This window comes from Oncorhynchus nerka, linkage group LG9b (assembly GCF_034236695.1).
Source record: "Oncorhynchus nerka isolate Pitt River linkage group LG9b, Oner_Uvic_2.0, whole genome shotgun sequence".
NCBI lineage: Eukaryota > Metazoa > Chordata > Actinopteri > Salmoniformes > Salmonidae > Oncorhynchus > Oncorhynchus nerka.
The window spans coordinates 45,274,004-45,301,503 of record NC_088424.1 but is presented as its reverse complement, the minus strand read 5'-3'; the positions used below and the strand labels follow the sequence as shown (position 1 = coordinate 45,301,503).

At 46.6% G+C, this 27,500-nt stretch overlaps 1 protein-coding gene across 5 annotated transcripts in view; it reads right to left on the bottom strand.

Moving 5' to 3' along the window:
- Nucleotides 1-27,500, bottom strand: part of LOC115124740 (receptor-type tyrosine-protein phosphatase F) — a 460,456-nt gene that overhangs the window by 263,612 nt on the left and 169,344 nt on the right. For all 5 annotated transcript variants that reach the window (XM_065013771.1, XM_065013769.1, XM_065013773.1 and 2 more), the window contains one exon: nt 22,802-23,099. In XM_065013771.1, the coding sequence (XP_064869843.1) occupies nt 22,802-22,904 (103 nt within the window). In that variant the 5' untranslated portion in view covers nt 22,905-23,099. The remainder of the gene's footprint in view (nt 1-22,801; nt 23,100-27,500) is intronic.

Here is a 27,500-nt window from a genome sequence, read left to right as displayed (position 1 = left end):
CAGGGCTGAGACTGCCCGGTCTATCCACAGGGCTGAGACTGCCTGACTACACGAGAGCTGAGACTGCCTGGTCTATCCACAGGGCTGAGACTGCCTGGTCTATCCACAGGGCTGAGACTGCCTGACTACACGAGAGCTGAGACTGCCTGGTCTATCCACAGGGCTGAGACTGCCTGGTCTGTCCACAGGGCTGAGACTGCCTGGTCTGTCCACAGGGCTGAGACTGCCTGACTACACGAGAGCTAGCTAAATTCACCCTGAGAAAACATGTAAATGAACTATGTTTAAACTCCTCACCAGGGGTAGAGCGATATGAATAATCCACCAGGTTAGATTGACTGACAGTCTGTCCCAAGTAGTGCACTAAATAGAGAATAGGGTGTCATAGGGATCTGGTCTAAAGTAGTGCACTAAATAGGGAATAGGGTGTCATAGGGATCTGGTCTAAAGTAGTGCACTAAATAGGGAATAGAGTGACATTTGGGACACATTGAGTCATTGTGAGGAAGAGGACTAAGAGAACATGTAATACTTTAATATTTTATGCAGTCAAGAAGACCTTAAATATTTTAAACCTCATATCATTCAAGGTAAATGTACACCCCCCCACTGGCTGAAGCCAAAGTTCAACCTCTGCGATAGGAGAGAATATGAGAGAGAATGTCGAGTCGTGACACATGTCCAAAATGTATTCAGATTTAAACTGAAGTAAGAAACCTACATTTATTCTAGAAACGTGTCTCTCCGAAGCTTTGGACAAGCATTTGGCCCAGAGCAATGGTTCCTGAACTTTTAAATAGTCCCGTACCCCTTCAAACGGGGCACGTGTTGTCAAGGTATATTTCCCTCCACGTGGATATGTGTCTTGCTGTTTTATTTGCAGTGAAATTATTCAATCGATCGCTGTCATTAGATGTGGTCTTCCCACATCAGGCTTTCCGTAGATTGAGGATACATTTTTTATTTATGCTATAGCCTAGTCTGATGGAAAGCTGCTGTTGTGTGTGTGTGTGTGTGTGTGTGTGTGTGTGTGTGTGTGCGTGCGTCGAAACGGGATAATTGTGTCATGTGTTTTGTTCTCCTGTGCAGATTCACAACATAAAACAATGGCTGGATCCTCTACACCAGTGGTTCCCAAACTGTTTACAGTCCCGTACCCCTTCAAACATTCACCCTCCAGCTGTACCCCCTCTAGCACCAGGGTCAGCTGTACCCCCTCTAGCACCAGGGTCAGCTGTACCCCCTCTAGCACCAGGGTCAGCTGTATCCCCTCTAGCACCAGGGTCAGCTGTATCCCCTCTAGCACCAGGGTCAGCTCTACCCCCTCTAGCACCAGGGTCAGCTGTACCCCCTCTAGCACCAGGGTCAGCTGTATCCCCTCTAGCACCAGGGTCAGCTGTACCCCCTCTAGCACCAGGGTCAGCTGTATCCCCTCTAGCACCAGGGTCAGCTGTACCCCCTCTAGCACCAGGGTCAGCTGTACCCCCTCTAGCACCAGGGTCAGATGTATCCCCTCTAGCACCAGGGTCAGCTGTATCCCCTCTAGCACCAGGGTCAGCTCTACCCCCTCTAGCACCAGGGTCAGCTGTACCCCCTCTAGCACCAGGGTCAGCTGTATCCCCTCTAGCACCAGGGTCAGCTGTACCCCCTCTAGCACCAGGGTCAACTGTACCCCCTCTAGCACCAGGGTCAGCTGTACCCCCTCTAGCACCAGGGTCAGCTGTATCCCCTCTAGCACCAGGGTCAGCTGTATCCCCTCTAGCACCAGGGTCAGCTGTACCCCCTCTAGCACCAGGGACACCTGTACCCCCTTTAGCACCAGGGTCAGCTGTATCCCCTCTAGCACAAGGATCAGCGCACTCTACAATGTTGTTTTTTGCCAATATTGTAAGCCTGCCACACACACACTATGCAGTACATTTATTAAACAACAATGAGTGTGAGTTTTTGTCCCAACCCGGCTCGTGGGAAGTGACAAAGAGCTCTTATAGGACCAGGACACAAATAATAATATAATAATAATCAATCATTTTGCTCTTTAACCATCTTACATATAAAACCTTATTTGTTCATCAAAAAATGGTGAATAACTCACCACAGGTTAATGAGAAGGGTGTGGTTGAAAGGATGCACATAACTCTGCAATGTTGGGTTGTATTGGAGAGAGTCTCAGTCTTAAATCATTTTCCACACACAGTCTGTGCCTGTATTTAGTTTTCATGCTAGTGAGGGCCGAGAATCCACTCTCACATAGGTACGTGGTTGCAAAGGGCATCAGTGTCTTAACACGCGATTTGCCAAGGCAGGATACTCTGAGCGCAGCCCGATCCAGAAATCTGGCAGTGACTTCTGATTACATTTAGTTTTCACAGAACCGCTTGTTGCAATTTTGATGAGTTGCTCTTGTTCAGATATGGGTAAGTGGACTGGAGGCAGGGCATGAAAGGGATAACGAATCCAGTTGTTTGTGTCATTTGTTTCGGGAAAGTACCTTCATAATTGCCCAGCTCACTCAGGTGCTTCGCTAAATCACATTTGACATTGTCCGTAAGCTTGAGTTCATTTACACACAAAACAAATCATCCAACGATGGAAAGAGCTGTGTGTTGTCCTTGTTAATTAATGCAGACAGAGAAGAGCTCCAACCTGTGTGTTGTCCTTGTTAATTAATGCAGACAGAGAAGAGCTCCAACCTGTGTGTTGTCCTTGTTAATTAATGCAGACAGAGAAGAGCTCCAACCTGTGTGTTGTCCTTGTTAATTAATACAGACAGAGAAGAGCTCCAACCTGTGTGTTGTCCTTGTTAATTAATGCAGACAGAGAAGAGCTCCAACCTGTGTGTTGTCCTTGTTAATTAATGCAGACAGAGAAGAGCTCCAACCTGTGTGTTGTCCTTGTTAATACAGACAGAGAAGAGCTCCAACCTGTGTGTTGTCCTTGTTAATTAATACAGACAGAGAAGAGCTCCAACCTGTGTGTTGTCCTTGTTAATTAATGCAGACAGAGAAGAGCTCCAACCTGTGTGTTGTCCTTGTTAATTAATGCAGACAGAGAAGAGCTCCAACCTGTGTGTTGTCCTTGTTAATTAATGCAGACAGAGAAGAGCTCCAACCTGTGTGTTGTCCTTGTTAATTAATGCAGACAGAGAAGAGCTCCAACCTGTGTGTTGTCCTTGTTAATTAATGCAGACAGAGAAGAGCTCCAACCTGTGTGTTGTCCTTGTTAATTAATACAGACAGAGAAGAGCTCCAACCTGTGTGTTGTCCTTGTTAATTAATGCAGACAGAGAAGAGCTCCAACCTGTGTGTTGTCCTTGTTAATTAATGCAGACAGAGAAGAGCTCCAACCTGTGTGTTGTCCTTGTTAATTAATGCAGACAGAGAAGAGCTCCAACCTGTGTGTTGTCCTTGTTAATTAATGCAGACAGAGAAGAGCTCCAACCTGTGTGTTGTCCTTGTTAATTAATGCAGACAGAGAAGAGCTCCAACCTGTGTGTTGTCCTTGTTAATTAATACAGACAGAGAAGAGCTCCAACCTGTGTGTTGTCCTTGTTAATTAATGCAGACAGAGAAGAGCTCCAACCTGTGTGTTGTCCTTGTTAATTAATACAGACAGAGAAGAGCTCCAACCTGTGTGTTGTCCTTGTTAATTAATGCAGACAGAGAAGAGCTCCAACCTGTGTGTTGTCCTTGTTAATTAATGCAGACAGAGAAGAGCTCCAACCTGTGTGTTGTCCTTGTTAATTAATACAGACAGAGAAGAGCTCCAACCTGTGTGTTGTCCTTGTTAATTAATACAGACAGAGAAGAGGTCCAACCTGTGTGTTGTCCTTGTTAATTAATACAGACAGAGAAGAGGTCCAACCTGTGTGTTGTCCTTGTTAATTAATACAGACAGAGAAGAGCTCCAACCTGTGTGTTGTCCTTGTTAATTAATACAGACAGAGAAGAGCTCCAACCTGTGTGTTGTCCTTGTTAATTAATACAGACAGAGAAGAGCTCCAACCTGTGTGTTGTCCTTGTTAATTAATACAGACAGAGAAGAGCTCCAACCTGTGTGTTGTCCTTGTTAATTAATACAGACAGAGAAGAGCTCCAACCTGTGTGTTGTCCTTGTTAATTAATGCAGACAGAGAAGAGCTCCAACCTGTGTGTTGTCCTTGTTAATTAATACAGACAGAGAAGAGCTCCAACTTCTTAATCATAGCCTCAATTATGTCCCGCACATTGAATATAGTTGCGGAGAGTCCCTGTAATCCTTGATTCAGATCATTCAGGTGATAAAAAACGTCACCCAGATAGTCGTGTGAGAGACTCGTCATCAAGCTCATAACACACTGTGTCTGAGGAAAGGCACTACTCCCAATATAAGTGAACCCCAAATCAATGTAGTTCTCATCATATTTGTGCCTCTTCGATGGTCCAACGTCCCTGTCTGTTGTTCGGTGCTTTCCTGGGTAAGGGGGCAGTAGCTTGGTGTTTTCCTGGGTAAGGGGGCAGTAGCTTGGTGTTTTCCTGGGTAAGGGGTCAGTAGCTTGGTGTTTTCCTGGGTAAGGGGCAGTAGCTTGGTGCTTTCCTGGGTAAGGGGTCAGTAGCTTGGTGCTTTCCTGGGTAAGGGGTCAGTAGCTTGGTGTTTTCCCGGGTAAGGGGGCAGTAGCTTGGTGCTTTCCTAGGTAAGGGGTCAGTAGCTTGGTGTTTTCCTGGGTAAGGGGCAGTAGCTTGGTGCTTTCCTGGGTAAGGGGTCAGTAGCTTGGTGTTTTCCTGGGTAAGGGGGCAGTAGCTTGGTGTTTTCCCAGGTAAGGGGGCAGTAGCTTGGTGCTTTCCTGGGTAAGGGGTCAGTAGCTTGGTGTTTTCCTGGGTAAGGGGGCAGTAGCTTGGTGTTTTCCCAGGTAAGGGGGCAGTAGCTTGGTGCTTTCCTGGGTAAGGGGGCAGTAGCTTGGTGTTTTCCTGGGTAAGGGGCAGTAGCTTGGTGCTTTCCTGGGTAAGGGGTCAGTAGCTTGGTGTTTTCCTGGGTAAGGGGGCAGTAGCTTGGTGTTTTCCCAGGTAAGGGGCAGTAGCTTGGTGCTTTCCGGGTAAGGGGTCAGTAGCTTGGTGTTTTCCTGGGTAAGGGGGCAGTAGCTTGGTGTTTTCCCAGGTAAGGGGGCAGTAGCTTGGTGCTTTCCTGGGTAAGGGGGCAGTAGCTTGGTGTTTTCCCAGGTAAGGGTGCAGTAGCTTGGTGTTTTCCCAGGTAAGGGGGCAGTAGCTTGGTGCTTTCCTGGGTAAGGGGGCAGTAGCTTGGTGTTTTCCTGGGTAAGGGGGCAGTAGCTTGGTGTTTTCCCGGGTAAGGGGGCAGTAGCTTGGTGCTTTCCTGGGTAAGGGGGCAGTAGCTTGGTGTTTTCCTGGGTAAGGGGGCAGTAGCTTGGTGTTTTCCCAGGTAAGGGGGCAGTAGCTCTTTGGCTGCATCAGATTCACAACTGTCAGTGGCCATGCTAGCTGGGCTAACAATAAATGTAGAATTACTGATGCTAACATTGGATGTGCTCGTGGAAGCAGAACAACTTGTGTCGTCGACAGGTGCAGGTGTAGTACTGCTGGTAGTAGCAGTATGATATCCTAGTAGTAGTAGCAGTACTATCAGTAGAGCTGGTAGTAGCAGTATGATGTCCTAGTAGTAGTAGCAGTACTACCAGTAGAGCTGGTAGTAGCAGTATGATGTCCTAGTAGTAGTAGCAGTATGATGTCCTAGTAGTAGTAGCAGTATGATGTCCTAGTGGTAGTAGCAGTATGATGTCCTAGTGGTAGTAGCAGTATGATGTAGTAGTAGCAGTATGATGTCCTAGTAGTAGTAGCAGTATGATGTCCTAGTAGTAGTAGCAGTATGATGTCCTAGTGGTAGTAGCAGTATGATGTCCTAGTAGTAGTAGCAGTACTATCAGTAGATCTGGTAGTAGCAGTATGATGTCCTAGTGGTAGTAGCAGTACTACCAGTAGAGCTGGTAGTAGCAGTATAATGTCCTAGTGGTAGTAGCAGTATGATGTCCTAGTGGTAGTAGCAGTATGATGTCCTAGTAGTAGTAGCAGTACTACTGGTAGTAGCAGTATGATGTCCTAGTAGTAGTAGCAGTATGATGTCCTAGTAGTAGTAGCAGTATGATATCCTAGTAGTAGTAGCAGTACTATCAGTAGAGCTGGTAGTAGCAGTATGATGTCCTAGTAGTAGTAGCAGTATGATGTCCTAGTGGTAGTAGCAGTATGATGTCCTAGTAGTAGTAGCAGTACTACCAGTAGAGCTGGTAGTAGCAGTATGATGTCCTAGTAGTAGTAGCAGTATGATGTCCTAGTAGTAGTAGCAGTACTACCAGTAGAGCTGGTAGTAGCAGTATGATGTCCTAGTAGTAGTAGCAGTATGATGTCCTAGTGGTAGTAGCAGTATGATGTCCTAGTGGTAGTAGCAGTATGATGTCCTAGTGGTAGTAGCAGTACTACCAGTAGAGCTGGTAGTAGCAGTATGATGTCCTAGTGGTAGTAGCAGTATGATGTCCTAGTAGTAGTAGCAGTACTACCAGTAGAGCTGGTAGTAGCAGTATGATGTCCTAGTGGTAGTAGCAGTATGATGTCCTAGTGGTAGTAGCAGTATGATGTCCTAGTAGTAGTAGCAGTACTACCAGTAGAGCTGGTAGTAGCAGTATGATGTCCTAGTAGTAGTAGCAGTATGATGTCCTAGTAGTAGTAGCAGTATGATATCCTAGTAGTAGTAGCAGTACTATCAGTAGAGCTGGTAGTAGCAGTATGATGTCCTAGTAGTAGTAGCAGTACTACCAGTAGAGCTGGTAGTAGCAGTATGATGTCCTAGTAGTAGTAGCAGTATGATGTCCTAGTAGTAGTAGCAGTATGATGTCCTAGTAGTAGTAGCAGTATGATGTCCTAGTAGTAGTAGCAGTACTACCAGTAGAGCTGGTAGTAGCAGTATGATGTCCTAGTGGTAGTAGCAGTATGATGTCCTAGTGGTAGTAGCAGTATGATGTCCTAGTGGTAGTAGCAGTATGATGTCCTAGTAGTAGTAGCAGTACTACCAGTAGAGCTGGTAGTAGCAGTATGATGTCCTAGTGGTAGTAGCAGTATGATGTCCTAGTGGTAGTAGCAGTATGATGTCCTAGTGGTAGTAGCAGTATGATGTCCTAGTGGTAGTAGCAGTATGATGTCCTAGTGGTAGTAGCAGTATGATGTCCTAGTGGTAGTAGCAGTATGATGTCCTAGTAGTAGTAGCAGTACTACCAGTAGAGCTGGTAGTAGCAGTATGATGTCCTAGTGGTAGTAGCAGTATGATGTCCTAGTGGTAGTAGCAGTATGATGTCCTAGTAGTAGTAGCAGTACTACCAGTAGAGCTGGTAGTAGCAGTATGATGTCCTAGTAGTAGTAGCAGTATGATATCCTAGTAGTAGTACTATCAGTAGAGCTGGTAGTAGCAGTATGATGTCCTAGTAGTAGTAGCAGTATGATGTCCTAGTAGTAGTAGCAGTATGATGTCCTAGTAGTAGTAGCAGTATGATGTCCTAGTAGTAGTGTACTATCAGTAGATCTGGTAGTAGCAGTATGATGTCCTAGTAGTAGTAGCAGTACTACCAGTAGAGCTGGTAGTAGCAGTATGATGTCCTAGTGGTAGTAGCAGTATGATGTCCTAGTAGTAGTAGCAGTACTACCAGTAGAGCTGGTAGTAGCAGTATGATGTCCTAGTAGTAGTAGCAGTATGATGTCCTAGTGGTAGTAGCAGTATGATGTCCTAGTGGTAGTAGCAGTATGATGTCCTAGTGGTAGTAGCAGTATTACCAGTAGAGCTGGTAGTAGCAGTATGATGTCCTAGTGGTAGTAGCAGTATGATGTCCTAGTAGTAGTAGCAGTACTACCAGTAGAGCTGGTAGTAGCAGTATGATGTCCTAGTGGTAGTAGCAGTATGATGTCCTAGTGGTAGTAGCAGTATGATGTCCTAGTAGTAGTAGCAGTACTACCAGTAGAGCTGGTAGTAGCAGTATGATGTCCTAGTAGTAGTAGCAGTATGATGTCCTAGTAGTAGTAGCAGTATGATATCCTAGTAGTAGTAGCAGTACTATCAGTAGAGCTAGTAGCAGTATGATGTCCTAGTAGTAGTAGCAGTACTACCAGTAGAGCTGGTAGTAGCAGTATGATGTCCTAGTAGTAGTATGATGTCCTAGTAGTAGTAGCAGTATGATGTCCTAGTAGTAGTAGCAGTACTACCAGTAGAGCTGGTAGTAGCAGTATGATGTCCTAGTGGTAGTAGCAGTATGATGTCCTAGTGGTAGTAGCAGTATGATGTCCTAGTGGTAGTAGCAGTATGATGTCCTAGTAGTAGTAGCAGTACTACCAGTAGAGCTGGTAGTAGCAGTATGATGTCCTAGTGGTAGTAGCAGTATGATGTCCTAGTGGTAGTAGCAGTATGATGTCCTAGTGGTAGTAGCATGTATGATGTCCTAGAGCTGGTAGTAGCAGTATGATGTCCTAGTGGTAGTAGCAGTATGATGTCCTAGTGGTAGTAGCAGTATGATGTCCTAGTAGTAGTAGCAGTACTACCAGTAGAGCTGGTAGTAGCAGTATGATGTCCTAGTAGTAGTAGCAGTATGATATCCTAGTAGTAGTACTATCAGTAGAGCTGGTAGTAGCAGTATGATGTCCTAGTAGTAGTAGCAGTATGATGTCCTAGTAGTAGTAGCAGTATGATGTCCTAGTAGTAGTAGCAGTATGATGTCCTAGTAGTAGTAGCAGTACTATCAGTAGATCTGGTAGTAGCAGTACTACCAGTAGAGCTGGTAGTAGCAGTATGATGTCCTAGTGGTAGTAGCAGTATGATGTCCTAGTAGTAGTAGCAGTACTACCAGTAGAGCTGGTAGTAGCAGTATGATGTCCTAGTGGTAGTAGCAGTATGATGTCCTAGTGGTAGTAGCAGTATGATGTCCTAGTAGTAGTAGCAGTACTACCAGTAGAGCTGGTAGTAGCAGTATGATGTCCTAGTAGTAGTAGCAGTATGATGTCCTAGTAGTAGTAGCAGTATGATATCCTAGTAGTAGTAGCAGTACTATCAGTAGAGCTGGTAGTAGCAGTATGATGTCCTAGTAGTAGTAGCAGTACTACCAGTAGAGCTGGTAGTAGCAGTATGATGTCCTAGTAGTAGTAGCAGTATGATGTCCTAGTAGTAGTAGCAGTATGATGTCCTAGTAGTAGTAGCAGTACTACCAGTAGAGCTGGTAGTAGCAGTATGATGTCCTAGTGGTAGTAGCAGTATGATGTCCTAGTAGTAGTAGCAGTATGATGTCCTAGTAGTAGTAGCAGTATGATGTCCTAGTGGTAGTAGCAGTATGATGTCCTAGTAGTAGTAGCAGTACTATCAGTAGATCTGGTAGTAGCAGTATGATGTCCTAGTGGTAGTAGCAGTACTACCAGTAGAGCTGGTAGTAGCAGTATAATGTCCTAGTGGTAGTAGCAGTATGATGTCCTAGTGGTAGTAGCAGTATGATGTCCTAGTAGTAGTAGCAGTACTACTGGTAGTAGCAGTATGATGTCCTAGTAGTAGTAGCAGTATGATGTCCTAGTAGTAGTAGCAGTATGATATCCTAGTAGTAGTAGCAGTACTATCAGTAGAGCTGGTAGTAGCAGTATGATGTCCTAGTAGTAGTAGCAGTACTATCAGTAGAGCTGGTAGTAGCAGTATGATGTCCTAGTAGTAGTAGCAGTATGATGTCCTAGTGGTAGTAGCAGTATGATGTCCTAGTAGTAGTAGCAGTACTACCAGTAGAGCTGGTAGTAGCAGTATGATGTCCTAGTAGTAGTAGCAGTATGATGTCCTAGTAGTAGTAGCAGTACTACCAGTAGAGCTGGTAGTAGCAGTATGATGTCCTAGTAGTAGTAGCAGTATGATGTCCTAGTGGTAGTAGCAGTATGATGTCCTAGTGGTAGTAGCAGTATGATGTCCTAGTGGTAGTAGCAGTACTACCAGTAGAGCTGGTAGTAGCAGTATGATGTCCTAGTGGTAGTAGCAGTATGATGTCCTAGTAGTAGTAGCAGTACTACCAGTAGAGCTGGTAGTAGCAGTATGATGTCCTAGTGGTAGTAGCAGTATGATGTCCTAGTGGTAGTAGCAGTATGATGTCCTAGTAGTAGTAGCAGTACTACCAGTAGAGCTGGTAGTAGCAGTATGATGTCCTAGTAGTAGTAGCAGTATGATGTCCTAGTAGTAGTAGCAGTATGATATCCTAGTAGTAGTAGCAGTACTATCAGTAGAGCTGGTAGTAGCAGTATGATGTCCTAGTAGTAGTAGCAGTACTACCAGTAGAGCTGGTAGTAGCAGTATGATGTCCTAGTAGTAGTAGCAGTATGATGTCCTAGTAGTAGTAGCAGTATGATGTCCTAGTAGTAGTAGCAGTATGATGTCCTAGTAGTAGTAGCAGTACTACCAGTAGAGCTGGTAGTAGCAGTATGATGTCCTAGTGGTAGTAGCAGTATGATGTCCTAGTGGTAGTAGCAGTATGATGTCCTAGTGGTAGTAGCAGTATGATGTCCTAGTAGTAGTAGCAGTACTACCAGTAGAGCTGGTAGTAGCAGTATGATGTCCTAGTGGTAGTAGCAGTATGATGTCCTAGTGGTAGTAGCAGTATGATGTCCTAGTGGTAGTAGCAGTATGATGTCCTAGTGGTAGTAGCAGTATGATGTCCTAGTGGTAGTAGCAGTATGATGTCCTAGTGGTAGTAGCAGTATGATGTCCTAGTAGTAGTAGCAGTACTACCAGTAGAGCTGGTAGTAGCAGTATGATGTCCTAGTGGTAGTAGCAGTATGATGTCCTAGTGGTAGTAGCAGTATGATGTCCTAGTAGTAGTAGCAGTACTACCAGTAGAGCTGGTAGTAGCAGTATGATGTCCTAGTAGTAGTAGCAGTATGATATCCTAGTAGTAGTACTATCAGTAGAGCTGGTAGTAGCAGTATGATGTCCTAGTAGTAGTAGCAGTATGATGTCCTAGTAGTAGTAGCAGTATGATGTCCTAGTAGTAGTAGCAGTATGATGTCCTAGTAGTAGTAGCAGTACTATCAGTAGATCTGGTAGTAGCAGTATGATGTCCTAGTAGTAGTAGCAGTACTACCAGTAGAGCTGGTAGTAGCAGTATGATGTCCTAGTGGTAGTAGCAGTATGATGTCCTAGTAGTAGTAGCAGTACTACCAGTAGAGCTGGTAGTAGCAGTATGATGTCCTAGTAGTAGTAGCAGTATGATGTCCTAGTGGTAGTAGCAGTATGATGTCCTAGTGGTAGTAGCAGTATGATGTCCTAGTGGTAGTAGCAGTATTACCAGTAGAGCTGGTAGTAGCAGTATGATGTCCTAGTGGTAGTAGCAGTATGATGTCCTAGTAGTAGTAGCAGTACTACCAGTAGAGCTGGTAGTAGCAGTATGATGTCCTAGTGGTAGTAGCAGTATGATGTCCTAGTGGTAGTAGCAGTATGATGTCCTAGTAGTAGTAGCAGTACTACCAGTAGAGCTGGTAGTAGCAGTATGATGTCCTAGTAGTAGTAGCAGTATGATGTCCTAGTAGTAGTAGCAGTATGATATCCTAGTAGTAGTAGCAGTACTATCAGTAGAGCTGGTAGTAGCAGTATGATGTCCTAGTAGTAGTAGCAGTACTACCAGTAGAGCTGGTAGTAGCAGTATGATGTCCTAGTAGTAGTAGCAGTATGATGTCCTAGTAGTAGTAGCAGTATGATGTCCTAGTAGTAGTAGCAGTACTACCAGTAGAGCTGGTAGTAGCAGTATGATGTCCTAGTAGTAGTAGCAGTATGATGTCCTAGTGGTAGTAGTATGATGTCCTAGTGGTAGTAGCAGTATGATGTCCTAGTAGTAGTAGCAGTACTACCAGTAGAGCTGGTAGTAGCAGTATGATGTCCTAGTGGTAGTAGCAGTATGATGTCCTAGTGGTAGTAGCAGTATGATGTCCTAGTGGTAGTAGCAGTATGATGTCCTAGTAGTAGTAGCAGTACTACCAGTAGAGCTGGTAGTAGCAGTATGATGTCCTGATGTCCTAGTGGTAGTAGCAGTATGATGTCCTAGTGGTAGTAGCAGTATGATGTCCTAGTAGTAGCAGTACTACCAGTAGAGCTGTAGTAGCAGTATGATGTCCTAGTAGTAGTACTATCAGTAGAGCTGGTAGTAGCAGTATGATGTCCTAGTAGTAGTAGCAGTATGATGTCCTAGTAGTAGTAGCAGTATGATGTCCTAGTAGTAGTAGCAGTATGATGTCCTAGTAGTAGTAGCAGTACTATCAGTAGATCTGGTAGTAGCAGTACTACCAGTAGAGCTAGTATGATGTCCTAGTGGTAGTAGCAGTATGATGTCTAGTAGTAGTAGCAGTATGATGTCCTAGTAGTAGTAGCAGTATGATGTCCAGTATGATGTCCTAGTAGTAGTAGTACTACCAGTAGAGCTGGTAGTATGATGTCCTAGTAGTAGTAGCAGTATGATGTCCTAGTAGTAGTAGTGATGATGTCCTAGTAGTAGTAGCAGTACTACCAGTAGAGCTGGTAGTAGCAGTATGATGTCCTAGTAGTAGTGTATGATGTCCTAGTGGTAGTAGCAGTATGATGTCCTAGTATGATGTAGTAGTAGCAGTATGATGTCCTAGTAGTAGTAGCAGTATGATGTCCTAGTAGTAGTAGCAGTATGATGTCCTAGTAGTAGTAGCAGTATGATGTCCTAGTAGTAGTAGCAGTATGATGTCCTAGTAGTAGTAGCAGTATGATGTCCTAGTAGTAGTAGCAGTATGATGTCCTAGTAGTAGTAGCAGTATGATGTCCTAGTAGTAGTAGCAGTATGATGTCCTAGTAGTAGTAGCAGTATGATGTCCTAGCAGTATGATGTCCTAGTAGTAGTAGCAGTATGATGTCCTAGTAGTAGTAGCAGTATGATGTCCTAGTGGTAGTAGCAGTATGATGTCCTAGTAGTAGTAGCAGTATGATGTCCTAGTGGTAGTAGCAGTATGATGTCCTAGTAGTAGTAGCAGTATGATGTCCTAGTAGTAGTAGCAGTATGATGTCCTAGTAGTAGTAGTAGCAGTATGATGTCCTAGTAGTAGTAGCAGTATGATGTCGTAGTAGTAGTAGCAGTATGATGTCCTAGTAGTAGTAGCAGTATGATGTCCTAGTAGTAGTAGTAGCAGTATGATGTCCTAGTAGTAGTAGCAGTATGATGTCCTAGTGGTAGTAGCAGTACTACCAGTAGAGCTGGTAGTAGCAGTATGATGTCCTAGTAGTAGTAGCAGTATGATGTCCTAGTAGTAGTAGCAGTATGATGTCCTAGTGGTAGTAGCAGTATGATGTCCTAGTAGTAGTAGCAGTAGTATGATGTCCTAGTAGTAGTAGCAGTATGATGTCCTAGTAGTAGTAGCAGTACTATCAGTAGAGCTGGTAGTAGCAGTATGATGTCCTAGTAGTAGTAGCAGTACTATCAGTAGAGCTGGTAGTAGCAGTATGATGTCCTAGTAGAAGTAGCAGTATGATGTCCTAGTAGGAGTAGCAGTACTATCAGTAGAGCTGGTAGTAGCAGTATGATGTCCTAGTAGTAGTAGCAGTATGATGTCCTAGTAGTAGTAGCAGTATGATGTCCTAGTAGCAGTATGATGTCCTAGTAGTAGTAGCAGTATGATGTCCTAGTAGTAGTAGCAGTATGATATCCTAGTAGTAGTAGCAGTACTATACCAGTATGATATCCTAGTAGTAGCAGTACTACCAGTAGAGCTCTAGCAGTATGATATCCTAGTAGTAGTAGCAGTACTACCAGTAGAGCTGCTATGTGTCTCTATGGACGAGGGCCTTACTTTTTTAAACCATTTATCCATTTTGGAGCAAACGGAATGAGCAGCAGCTACGTTTGGCTACATACAGACCGTTAGTGGGATTCCCCTGCGAGAGAGTAATGGTTAATGTGATTGGATGTTAATTATTTGACTAGACTTCCTGTATTTGACATTGTATTGTTATTTCGCTGAACAATAGATGGTTTAATTTGATTTTTGGCAGTGAAACAGAGGCTATTCAGCCGAGAAGAAAAACTCACCCAAATGTATAGCCCCGTTGGAAAATATAAATGGACTGTTTGAAAATGTGAAGAATACCTGGCCTAGAGAACATGCCTCCATTTTCCACATCTCAATGTGTTTTACTATCTACTGTTACACAGAGATGTGAACTGATACAGCCGAGAAACATTCAGCCATTTCTCTCCCTATTAGATGGATGTTGGTTGGTGTTGTTGTGTGTGGAGGGTTTGGGTGGTGCCTCCTTCCTCCTCTCTCTGCCTTGCTATCAAACGCACTAATTAAACTATTAATCTCCCATCGTTAACCTCAGACGACCCTCCTCCCTCCTCTCCTCTCCTCTCCTCTCCTCTCCTCTCCTCCCTGACGATGCCATGACATTGCTGCTCTGCCACATGAAAAGCTTCCTCTCTCTCTCTCTCTCTCTCTCTCTCTGGTCCCCTGTCTCTGTTGTCCTAGCTGGGTCGGTCCCCTGTCTCTGTTGTCCTGGCTGGATTGGTCCCCTGTCTCTCTTGTCCTGGCTGGGTCGGTCCCCTGTCTCTCTTGTCCTGGCTGGGTCGGTCCCCTGTCTCTGTTGTCCTGGCTGGGTCGGTCCCCTGTCTCTGTTGTCCTGGCTGGGTCGGTCCCCTGTCTCTGTTGTCCTGGCTGGGTTGGTCCCCTGTCTCTGTTGTCCTGGTTGGGTTGGATCCCTGTCTCTGTTGTCCTAGCTGGGTCGGTCCCCTGTCTCTGTTGTCCTGGCTGGATTGGTCCCCTGTCTCTGTTGTCCTAGCTGGGTTGGATCCCTGTCTCTGTTGTCCTAGCTGGGTCGGTCCCCTGTCTCTGTTGTCCTGGCTGGGTTGGTCCCCTGTCTCTGTTGTCCTGGCTGGGATAGTCCCCTGTCTCTGTTGTCCTGGCTGGATTGGTCCCCTGTCTCTGTTGTCCTGGCTGGATTGGTCCCCTGTCTCTGTTGTCCTGGCTGGATTGGTCCCCTGTCTCTGTTGTCCTGGCTGGGCTGGTCCCCTGTCTCTGTTGTCCTGGTTGGGTTGGATCCCTGTCTCTGTTGTCCTAGCTGGGTTGGATCCCTGTCTCTGTTGTCCTGGTTGGGTTGGATCCCTGTCTCTGTTGTCCTGGCTGGATTGGTCCCCTGTCTCTGTTGTCCTGGCTGGCCTGGTCCCCTGTCTCTGTTGTCCTGGTTGGGTTGGATCCCTGTCTCTGTTGTCCTAGCTGGGTCGGTCCCCTGTCTCTGTTGTCCTGGTTGGGTTGGATCCCTGTCTCTGTTGTCCTGGCTGGCCTGGTCCCCTGTCTCTGTTGTCCTGGTTGGGTTGGATCCCTGTCTCTGTTGTCCTAGCTGGGTCGGTCCCCTGTCTCTGTTGTCCTGGTTGGGTTGGATCCCTGTCTCTGTTGTCCTGGTTGGGTCGGTCCCCTGTCTCTGTTGTCCTGGCTGGGTTGGTCCCCTGTCTCTGTTGTCCTGGCTGGGATAGTCCCCTGTCTCTGTTGTCCTAGCTGGGATAGTCCCCTGTCTCTGTTGTCCTGGCTGGGATAGTCCCCTGTCCTGTCTCTAGTTGTCTGTTGTCCTAGCTGGGATAGTCCCCTGTCTCTGTTGTCCTAGCTGGGATAGTCCCCTGTCTCAGTTGTCCTGGCTGGGTCAGTCCCCTGTCTCTGTTGTCCTGGCTGGGATAGTCCCCTGTCTCTGTTGTCCTGGCTGGGATAGTCCCCTGTCTCTGTTGTCCTGGCTGGGTCGGTCCCCTGTCTCTGTTGTCCTGGCTGGGTCGGTCCCCTGTCTCTGTTGTCCTGGCTGGGTCGGTCCCCTGTCTCTGTTGTCCTAGCTGGGTTGGATCCCTGTCTCTGTTGTCCTAGCTGGGTCGGTCCCCTGTCTCTGTTGTCCTGGCTGGGTTGGTCCCCTGTCTCTGTTGTCCTGGCTGGGATAGTCCCCTGTCTCTGTTGTCCTGGCTGGATTGGTCCCCTGTCTCTGTTGTCCTGGCTGGATTGGTCCCCTGTCTCTGTTGTCCTGGCTGGATTGGTCCCCTGTCTCTGTTGTCCTGGCTGGGCTGGTCCCCTGTCTCTGTTGTCCTGGTTGGGTTGGATCCCTGTCTCTGTTGTCCTAGCTGGGTTGGATCCCTGTCTCTGTTGTCCTGGTTGGGTTGGATCCCTGTCTCTGTTGTCCTGGCTGGATTGGTCCCCTGTCTCTGTTGTCCTGGTTGGGTTGGATCCCTGTCTCTGTTGTCCTAGCTGGGTCGGTCCCCTGTCTCTGTTGTCCTGGTTGGGTTGGATCCCTGTCTCTGTTGTCCTGGCTGGCCTGGTCCCCTGTCTCTGTTGTCCTGGTTGGGTTGGATCCCTGTCTCTGTTGTCCTAGCTGGGTCGGTCCCCTGTCTCTGTTGTCCTGGTTGGGTTGGATCCCTGTCTCTGTTGTCCTGGTTGGGTCGGTCCCCTGTCTCTGTTGTCCTGGCTGGGTTGGTCCCCTGTCTCTGTTGTCCTGGCTGGGATAGTCCCCTGTCTCTGTTGTCCTAGCTGGGATAGTCCCCTGTCTCTGTTGTCCTGGCTGGGATAGTCCCCTGTCTCTGTTGTACTGGCTGGGATAGTCCCCTGTCTCTGTTGTCCTAGCTGGGATAGTCCCCTGTCTCAGTTGTCCTGGCTGGGTCAGTCCCCTGTCTCTGTTGTCCTGGCTGGGATAGTCCCCTGTCTCTGTTGTCCTGGCTGGGATGGTCCCCTGTCTCTGTTGTCCTGGCTGGGTCGGTCCCCTGTCTCTGTTGTCCTGGCTGGGTCGGTCCCCTGTCTCTGTTGTCCTGGCTGGGTCGGTCCCCTGTCTCTGTTGTCCTGGCTGGGTCGGTCCCCTGTCTCTGTTGTCCTGGCTGGGTCGGTCCCCTGTCTCTGTTGTCCTGGCTGGGTCGGTCCCCTGTCTCTGTTGTCCTGGCTGGGTCGGTCCCCTGTCTCTGTTGTCCTGGCTGGGTCGGTCCCCTGTCTCTGTTGTCCTGGCTGGGTCGGTCCCCTGTCTCTGTTGTCCTGGCTGGGTCGGTCCCCTGTCTCTGTTGTCCTGGCTGGGTCGGTCCCCTGTCTCTGTTGTCCTGGCTGGGTCGGTCCCCTGTCTCTGTTGTCCTGGCTGGGTTGGTCTAGGGGACCACAGCTGTGGACTACCAGTATCAGGTTGCCAAGTGTCTCTCCATGCTGGATGTGGTTACTTTTAATTAAAATGAATCCATTTCCATCCCCATCAATTTTCGCTAGATGACCATATGGACACTTCAAAAAAACACAATCTAATTTCCATCCATCCATCCAGCCGCCCACCCACCCACTCCTCTCTCTTATTCTCAACCCTTCTGTTCCCCTGCACTCATGTCTGGACAAACAATGGCTAACCGGTTTACAGATTTCTACCTCAGCTCTTAACGTCACATCAGTTTACAGACCACTACTACTGAACCTTCTAGAAATCCCATTTAACACATCAGTTTACAGACCACTACTACTGAACCTTCTAGAAATCCCGTTTAACACATCAGTTTACAGACCACTACTACTGAACCTTCTAGAAATCCCGTTTAACACATCAGTTTACAGACCACTACTACTGAACCTTCTAGAAATCCCGTTTAACACATCAGTTTACAGACCACTACTACTGGACCTTCTAGAAATCCCCTTTAACACATCAGTTTACAGACCACTACTACTGAACCTTCTAGAAATCCCCTTTATAACAGAGCAAATATCAATGTTCTCTTTCTGAGGTGTTTAGTGTGCGTGTGGGCTACGCCATTAAGAGGCAATTACACGGCTATTAGCTACGCATATACTATTTATTTACCAATCACCTTTCATTTTGAAGGTCTAAGGATTCTTCTAGAAACCGCAGGCTAGGAGAGTGACTCGGGAAAAGTAATGCTAACCGTTTACGTGAAGTCAACTTGTACATTTTAGCAGAGATCCTACTCGTATCCATAGCGACTAATACTCATCGTAAAACATATTGTACATCCCAGAGTGATGCCCTTATGACACGTGTATTTTTTACCAGTCTGTTTATGCCATAGCATAAACTGATCTGGGAACAGGCTAGAACAATAACAGGCATGGCAGGGACTTGACATGATAGCAGAAACTGATCTGGGACCAGGCTAGAACAATAACAGGCATGGCAGGGACTTGACATGATAGCAGAAACTGATCTGGGACCAGGCTAGAACAATAACAGGCGAGCAGGGACTTGACATGATAGCAGAAACTGATCTGGGACCAGTCGACATGAAACAAGTCAACCTGAAACAAGTCGACCTGAAACAAGTCACCATGAAACAAGTCAACCTGAAACAAGTCAACCTGAAACAAGTCACCATGAAACAAGTCGACATGAAACAAGTCGACATGAAACAAGTCGACATGAAACAAGTCACCATGAAACAAGTCACCATGAAACAAGTCAACCTGAAACAAGTCAACCTGAAACAAGTCAACCTGAAACAAGTCGACATGAAACAAGTCGACATGAAACAAGTCGACATGAAACAAGTCACCATGAAACAAGTCACCATGAAACAAGTCGACACGAAACAAGTCGACACGAAACAAGTCGACACGAAACAAGTCGACACGAAACAAGTCGACACGAAACAAGTCGACACGAAACAAGTCGACACGAAACAAGTCAACCTGAAACAAGTCAACCTGAAACAAGTCGACATGAAATAAAAAGATAAACCATTATATTTAAAGGATAATGTATAGACATGGTGGGTTTTGTTCTGTGTGACTTTGAGTATGACCTTGTTGGTGAAGGAGTGGTGGTCTATTGTGATGTAGAGTGACCTGGGTTGATTACAGTGTCTTCCCTAGGGATCAACGGGGTGTCTGAGGTCACCACTCAGGATTGATTGCCCTGCCCCGTCTGTACAGGACGGGGTTAAATGCTCACATGAGACTAATGATGTCACAAGGCCTCAGATGGCCCCTAGATTCTGGAACACTGGGGAGGGAGGGATTCTATTGGTCGACTCCCAATAATGGATCTCACAGAACAGGTGGAACGGTTTGGCTACTAAAATGGCTGGAAATCCCAGAAATCTCACTGAATTGAAAAGCAACATGCAGTTGAAAACAGGAAACAACACATCCCTTTAAAAAAACATGTTTTAACTTCCTTCTCCCAATGTGAAAAGGAACGTTATCTAGTCTCATCTGTCTCCAACAACAAATGACAATTTGGTGCAGGCAGCTATGAATCTACATCATCGTTATGCAAAATGTATCAGATGTAAATGTAGGTTCCTTATATCACTATGAAGAGAAGCAGCCTGAGGTCTGACAGGCTGGGATAGATATCTGTTTCGTGTAGCTGGCTGTTTTGAATATGACCCAGACAACTGTCTCCTGCTGTCCTTAACTACCAGCCCATTGTAGAGAGAGGCTCAGTGACTGTCCTTAACTACCAGCCCATTGTAGAGAGAGGCTCAGTGACTGTCCTTAACTACCAGCCCATTGTAGAGAGAGGCTCGGTGACTGTCCTTAACTACCAGCCCATTGTAGAGAGAGGCTCAATGACTGTCCTTAACTACCAGCCCATTGTAGAGAGAGGCTCAGTGACTGTCTGAACAGAAGACGAGGTTTCCAGTTGGTCACGACACAGAGACTGTCTGAACAGAAGACGAGCTTTCCAGTTGGTCACGACACAGAGACGGTCTTTGTCTGAGAATTAAAAGGCCCCACTGGCTCGTTTTACCTGGTAATGATCTGATTACTGGAGTTTGTTAGGCAGCAGAACAGAGGGGACCAGCTTTAGAAGAGATCGGTCTGTCTTAACCTATAGAGAGGTCAGGCTTAAACACAGTATAGACAGGACTTCAGAGTAGCATATGAATCATGATAAGATGAAAGCATCCACCTCTGATTAATAGCATTACTGTAGTTAGGGAGCAGGGGAGGACAGGGAGGGAGCAGGGGAGGACAGGGAGGGAGCAGGGGAGGACAGGGGAGGACAGGGAGGGAGCAGGGGAGGGACAGGGGAGGACAGGGAGGGAGCAGGGGAGGACAGGGGAGGACGGGGAGGGAGCAGGGGAGGACAGGGAGGGAGCAGGGGAGGACAGGGAGGGAGCAGGGGAGGACAGGGGAGGACAGGGGAGGGCAGGGGAGGACGGGGGGAGGACGGGGAGGGGGGACAGGGAGGGAGCAGGGGAGGACAGGGGAGGGACAGGGGAGGACAGGGGAGGACGGGGGAGGGAGCAGGGGAGGACAGGGGAGGGAGCAGGGGAGGACAGGGGAGGACAGGGGAGGAACAGGGGAGGAACAGGGGAGGACAGGGAGGGACAGGGGATAACAGGGAGGGACAGGGGAGGACAGGGGAGGACATGGAGGGACAGGGGAGAACAGGGGAGGACAGGGGAGAACAGGGGAGGACAGGGAGAGACAGGGGAGGACAGGGGAGAACAGGGGAGGACAGGGAGGACAGGGGAGGACAGGGAGGGACAGGGAGGACAGGGAGGACAGGGAGGGACAGGGGAGGACAGGGAGGGACAGCTATAGTAGGCCTGCCTGCCTGCCTGTCTGGGCCTATAGAGAGGTAAGGCTTACACAGTAGAGAGAAGAGCAAGAGGACCACATAGCTAGATAGAAGCTACCACATCAGAAAGGCTAATTAAAAGGAAAATAATATTACACTCAATTGTCTATTTTTGTTTCCCGTCTGACTAACGGAGGGCTGAGTTTAATTTATTTTACCACTCAAACATCACACAACCACTTCATTCGTCCTATATGTCGCAGGGTCAGAGGTGGAAAAAGGGGGCTGAAGTGACTCATCTCTATATTATTGTGGAGGAACTGGAAGCCTTGGCGTAGAGCACGCCGTCAGGATTCTAGAGTACAATGGTAGAGAATCAAATGTGTTCCCGAAGGTCAGTAATACACTGACACGTGTTCAAATGTGAAGCCAACGGTCACACAGCGAGCGGCAGGAGAGGTTGAAACGTGAGATAGAAAATGAGAGTGTACTCGTGTGTCATCTAATTGAATTACAGTGACCCTGTGACAGCGCTGTGGTTGAGGTTATGTGCTGAATTAATTTTGGTCCCCTGACCCCTCCTCTTCTGTAGGGCATCTCTCCACACTCGACAACCCCGGGGGCCACACAGACTCCCAGGGGCCCCAGAACCTAGCGACAGTGACATGTCTCGAAGAGAGCACTTCTCCAAACCCCTATCTTCATTAAGATGGACAGCAGGGTACTGAGGTCATACACACACGCACGCGCACGCACACACACACGCACACATGCACGCACACACACGCGCACACACACACACAGACATGCACACACACACATGCGTGCACACACGCGCACACACACACACACACACCACATGTGCTGTTTCTAGAATATTCTACAGAACACCAGCAGACTGAGCGCATTTGGAAAGCAGCTGAGTATGGTGCGATCAGAATCCACCTAGGAGACCAAGTGGACCGGTACAGTTTTGCCTTCCTGCGTCACTTCATACACCGAAGATCTCCGCTGAACAGAACCACATGGGTTTTATCCGTCTCTATGTGACCCCCGATGACTTCAGAACAAAGTTAACTACAAATTCAAAACTTGCCAACGTCTTTGCAATTGATTACAAACAAACAACGTATAATGAGATGTTTCAAACGAAAGCCCGAGATGACTGCACTAAAATAAAACAGTATGTCTATATGTCTATATCAATCATATTGAAATACATTTAATGATCAATCAATTGAGTTCTATTTTGCTACTTGTAGGCTACTGTCTGTAATTTCTCTCATAATATTTCATGACTTTGCCAAATTGTAGGTGGTAATATCTCTCTAGGATCTGATCCGTCATCAATATTGTGAAATAATTATAATGTTAAGGTCAGATTTGAATGGAAAAAAGCTGATCCGAGACCAGCTCTCCTTTTCTTTACTATCACGCTCCAACGACGCACTTAGCGACCGTTCTCACTGGCGTGGTGTTCTGGGAAAACGCATGTTGCATCCTGGGTCGTTGTAGGAAAGACGTTTAAAACACTCGTAAGACTCAGTTCCAGCGCCTTCGGGGAAAATGGGCCCTGGAGTGGTATGTACGGAGTTAAATTAAGCAGCAAATTGCACAGCGTGAGCAGCGTCTCCTTAAACAAACAAACAAACAAACAAACAACAAACAAACAAACAAACAAACAAACAAACAAAAAGCAAACAAACAAGTAAACAAACAAGTAAACAAACAAACAAGCAAGCAAACAAACAAACAAACAAACAAACAAGTAAACAAACAAACAAACAAGTAAACAAACAAACAAACAAACAAACAAACAAACAAACAAACAAGCAAACAAACAAACAAACAAGCAAACAAACAAGCAAACAAGCAAACAAACAAACAAGCAAGCAAACAAACAAACAAGTAAACAAACAAACAAACAAACAAACAAACACACAAACAAGCAAACAAACAAACAAGCAAACAAACAAGTAAACAAACAAGTAAACAAACAAACAAGCAAGCAAACAAACAAACAAACAAACAAACAAGTAAACAAACAAACAAACAAGCAAACAAGCAAACAAACAAGCAAACAAGCAAACAAACAAACAAACAAGCTAGAGCAAAAATGAATATTCAGCAGTCCAGTTTAATGTAATGGTGCACTTCTGTTAAGAGGCAGACTGACTGAACAAATTACACGATGAACTACAAGTTGAAGTCTATTTGGTCTAGGTATAGTTTAAAAGCATGTTTTTAGTCATACATAAAGTACAGTACTTACTGTCAGCCTGAGAGGAGAGCACCAGGCAGCTGAGTAGCAGCAGGAGGGATGGCACCGCCCCCCTGGGCAGGAGGGGAACTGCAGGGTGAATGTTTGGCACCATGATGGTCCAGGTTGGCACAGCGACTCCTCCTCCTCGCTCCCCTCAACGAAGACACAAAGCGGCGGCGACTCGCTCCCCTCAACGAAGACACAAAGCGGCGACTCCTCGCTCCCCTCAACGAAGACACAAAGCGGCGACTCCTCGCTCCCCTCAACGAAGACAGACACCTCACCTCACACGATCAAACACAGACACCTGGGAGGAGACAGAGAGAAGACAGGACGTTAGTGTTTTCATTTAAATCTGAACTGATCTGAATCTGATCGGAAGTCAACCACAACATCTGCAAAATGCCAGACAAGAAAAAAAGTGTAGCTTGGATCCATAAAAGACACAATCGGTAACAACACTATCCAGGCTATATAACACCAGGCTATAAAACACCAGGCTATAAAACACCAGGCTATAAAACACCAGGCTATAAAACACCAGGCTATAAAACACCAGGCTATATAACACCAGGCTATATAACACCAGATATATAACACCAGATATATAACACCAGGCTATATAACACCAGGCTATAAAACACCAGGCTATAAAACACCAGGCTATATAACACTAGATATATAACACCAGGCTATATAACACCAGATATATAACACTAGATATAAAACACCAGATATATAACACCAGGCTATATAACACCAGATATATAACACCAGATATATAACACCAGGCTATATAACACCAGGCTATATAACACCAGGCTATATAACACCAGATATATAAGACCCGATATATAACACCAGATATATAACACCAGGCTATATAACACCAGATATATAACACCAGGCTATATAACACCAGATATATAACACCAGGCTATATAACACCAGATATATAAGACCCGATATATAACACCAGATATATAACACCAGATATATAACACTAGATATATAAGACCAGATATATAACACCAGATATATAACACCAGGCTATATAACACCAGACTATATAACACCAGGCTATATAACACCAGATATATAACACCAGGCTATATAACACCAGGCTATATAACACCAGGCTATATAACACTAGATATATAACACTAGATATATAACACCAGATATATAACACTAGATATATAACACCAGATATATAACACCAGATATATAACACCAGGCTATATAACACCAGATATATAAGACCCGATATATAACACCAGATATATAACACCAGATATATAACACCAGACTATATAACACCAGACTATATAACACCAGGCTATATAACACCAGATATATAAGACCCGATATATAACACCAGATATATAACACCACTAGATATATAAGACCAGATATATAACACCAGATATATAACACCAGGCTATATAACACCAGATATATAACACCAGATATAACACCAGATATATAACACCAGGCTATATAACACCAGATATATAATACCAGGCTATATAACACCAGGCTATATAACACCAGGCTATATAACACCAGATATATAACACCAGATATATAACACCAGATATATAACACCAGCTATATAACACCAGATATATAACACCAGATATATAACACCAGGCTATATAACACCAGGCTATATAACACCAGACTATATAACACCAGATATATAAAACCAGATATATAACACCAGATATATAACACCAGGCTATATAACACCAGATATATAACACCAGATATATAACACCAGGCTATATAACACCAGGCTATATAACACCAGACTATATAACACCAGATATATAACACCAGATATATAACACCAGATATATAACACCAGAGACCGCCGCATTAGCAGTTTCCTAAACGTTAGAAATGTAGCATAACAATTAACAGAGAATCGTGGGGAGACAAGAAAACAAACCCCTCCTTGATGGGCGCTAGCTACCCCTCTAACCCCTCCTTGATGGGCGCTAGCTACCCCTCTAACCCCTCCTTGACGGGCGATAGCTACCCCTCTAACCCCTCCTTGACGGGTGATAGCTACCCCTCTAACCCCTCCTTGACTGGGGCGATAGCTACCCCTCTAACCCCTCCTTGACGGGCGATAGCTACCCCTCTAACCCCTCCTTGATGGGCGCTAGCTACCCCTCTAACCCCTCCTTGACGGGTGCTAGCTACCCCTCTAACCCCTACTTGATGGGTGATAGCTACCCCTCTTACCCCTCCTTGACATGTGATAGCTACCCCTCTAACCCCTCCTTGACATGTGATAGCTACCCCTCTAACCCCTCATTGACTGGGGCGATAGCTATCCCTCTAACCCCTCCTTGACGGGTGATAGCTACCCCTCTAACCGCTCCTTGACTGTGGCGATAGCTACCCCTCTAACCCCTCCTTGACTGGGGCGATAGCTACCCCTCTAACCCCTCCTTGACTGGGGCGATATCTACCCCTCTAACCCCTCCTTGACGGGCGCTAGCTACCCCTCTAACCCCTCCTTGACGGGCGATATCTACCACTCTAACCCCTCCTTGACAGGCGATAGCTACCCCTCTAACCCCTCCTTGACGGGCGCTAGCTACCCCTCTAACCCCTACTTGACGGGTGCTAGCTACCCCTCTAACCCCTACTTGATGGGTGATAGCTACCCCTCTAACCCCTACTTGATGGGTGATAGCTACCCCTCTAACCCCTTATTGACGGGTGATAGCTACCCCTCTAACCCCTCCTTGACAGGCGATAGCTACCCCTCTAACCCCTCCTTGACTACTGTAGCCCCTCCCCCTCCAAAGCCTAGGCTACTGTGGCTACTGTAGCCCCTCCCCTTCCAAACCCTAGACTACTGTAGCCCCTCCCCTCCAAAGCCTAGACTACTGTAGCCCCTCCCCCTCCAAAGCCTAGGCTACTGTGGCTACTGTAGCCCCTCCCCTTCCAAACCCTAGACTACTGTAGCTCCTCCCCCTCCAAAGCCTAGACTACTGTAGCCCCTCCCCTCCAAAGCCTAGGCTACTGTGGCTACTGTAGCCCCTCCCCTTCCAAACCCTAGACTACTGTAGCCCCTCCCCTCCAAAGCCTAGACTACTGTAGCCCCTCCCCTCCAAAGCCTAGACTACTGTAGCCCCTCCCCTTCCAACGCCTAGACTAAGACTAATCCAAAGCCTAGCCCCTCCTCCTCCAAAGCCTAGACTACTGTAGCCCCTCCTCCTCCAAAGCCTAGACTACTGTAGCCCCTCCCTCACCAAAGCCTAGGCTACTGTAGCCCCTCTCCCTACGAAGCCTAGACTACTGTAGCCCCTCCCCCTCCAAAGCCTAGACTGCTGTAGCCCCTCCCCTCCAAAGCCTAGACTACTGTAGCCCCTCCCCTCCAAAGCCTAGACTACTGTAGCCCCTCCCCTCCAAAGCCTAGGCTACTGTAGCCCCAAAGCCCCTCCAAAGCCTAGGCTACTGTAGCCCCTCCCCTCCAAAGCCTAGACTACTGTAGCCCCTCCCCTCCAAAGCCTAGACTACTGTAGCCCCTCCCCTCCAAAGCCTAGACTACTGTAGCCCCTCCCCTCCAAAGCCTAGACTACTGTAGCCCCTCCCCTCCAAAGCCTAGACTACTGTAGCCCCTCCCCTCCAAAGCCTAGACTACTGTAGGCCCCCCCAAAGCTTAGGCTACTGTAGCCCCTCCCCCTCCAAAGCCTAGACTACTGTAGCCTACTGACGTTACAAGCGTGATTTAGAAATTAGAGAGAGATGTGTTTTTGTTTAATTTCCGATGCCCCTCTGCACACACAAGCTTGTTCGCTCTGGTCCAACATTAAGAAGTTCAAAGACATTCAAAGTTTCTGCATAGAAGCCGCTCCTCCGTAGGTATAATCCTGTGGGTCTAATTCAGACAACAACCTGCCCAGCGCTTCCAGCCAAGCCTCCTCTCTCCTCCGCAATCTTTCACTCACATCTTGCGGCCTACACTTGTCTGTCCAATGCATGTAAACAACTAGATCTTGCCCACTCGACAGCCAGCTGCTCAAACTGCACCGATTGGTGAACCATCCTCCTACGAATACAAAATGTGGCCATGCTTGGTGGGTGACCAGTCAGCTTTCAGTTAGAGAAACAACTGCTAAACCTCTCTAAAAACCTGCAGAGGTGTTGACTAGCCCATTACTCACAGGACTGTTTCAATACACACAAACCCCCCCTCGCCCCCTCAGAGAGATTTTAACAAGCTAAAAATTCAACAACAACAAAAAATGTCTCTCTTCATCCGGGCCTCTCCTCCTCTCCTCCTTTAATCTCTTTTGACAAGTTGCTTGGCGAAGAAAGGAGAAGGATGAGAATGAAAGTGCGGTAACGCCTTGGCGTGCCGTGTGTTATGAGTCACAGCGTTGCCCCGTCGGCTGTTTCACCTCGGACTCCCTGGATCTCAGCATTTTACCTTTATTCCCACTGAAGAAAAAAACACACCCAAGTTAACTGAACGCCTAAGAAAGTGAATCTTATTCTCCACGTTCTTTGGGCCGGGATTTGTTGGTATTATAAGTCTGTAGGTAGAGAGAGAGAGAGAGAGACACAGAGAGCGAGAGAGACACAGAGAGCGAGAGAAAGAGAGAGAGACAGACAGACAGACACAGACAGACAGACAGACAGACAGACAGACAGACAGACAGACAGACAGACAGACAGACAGACC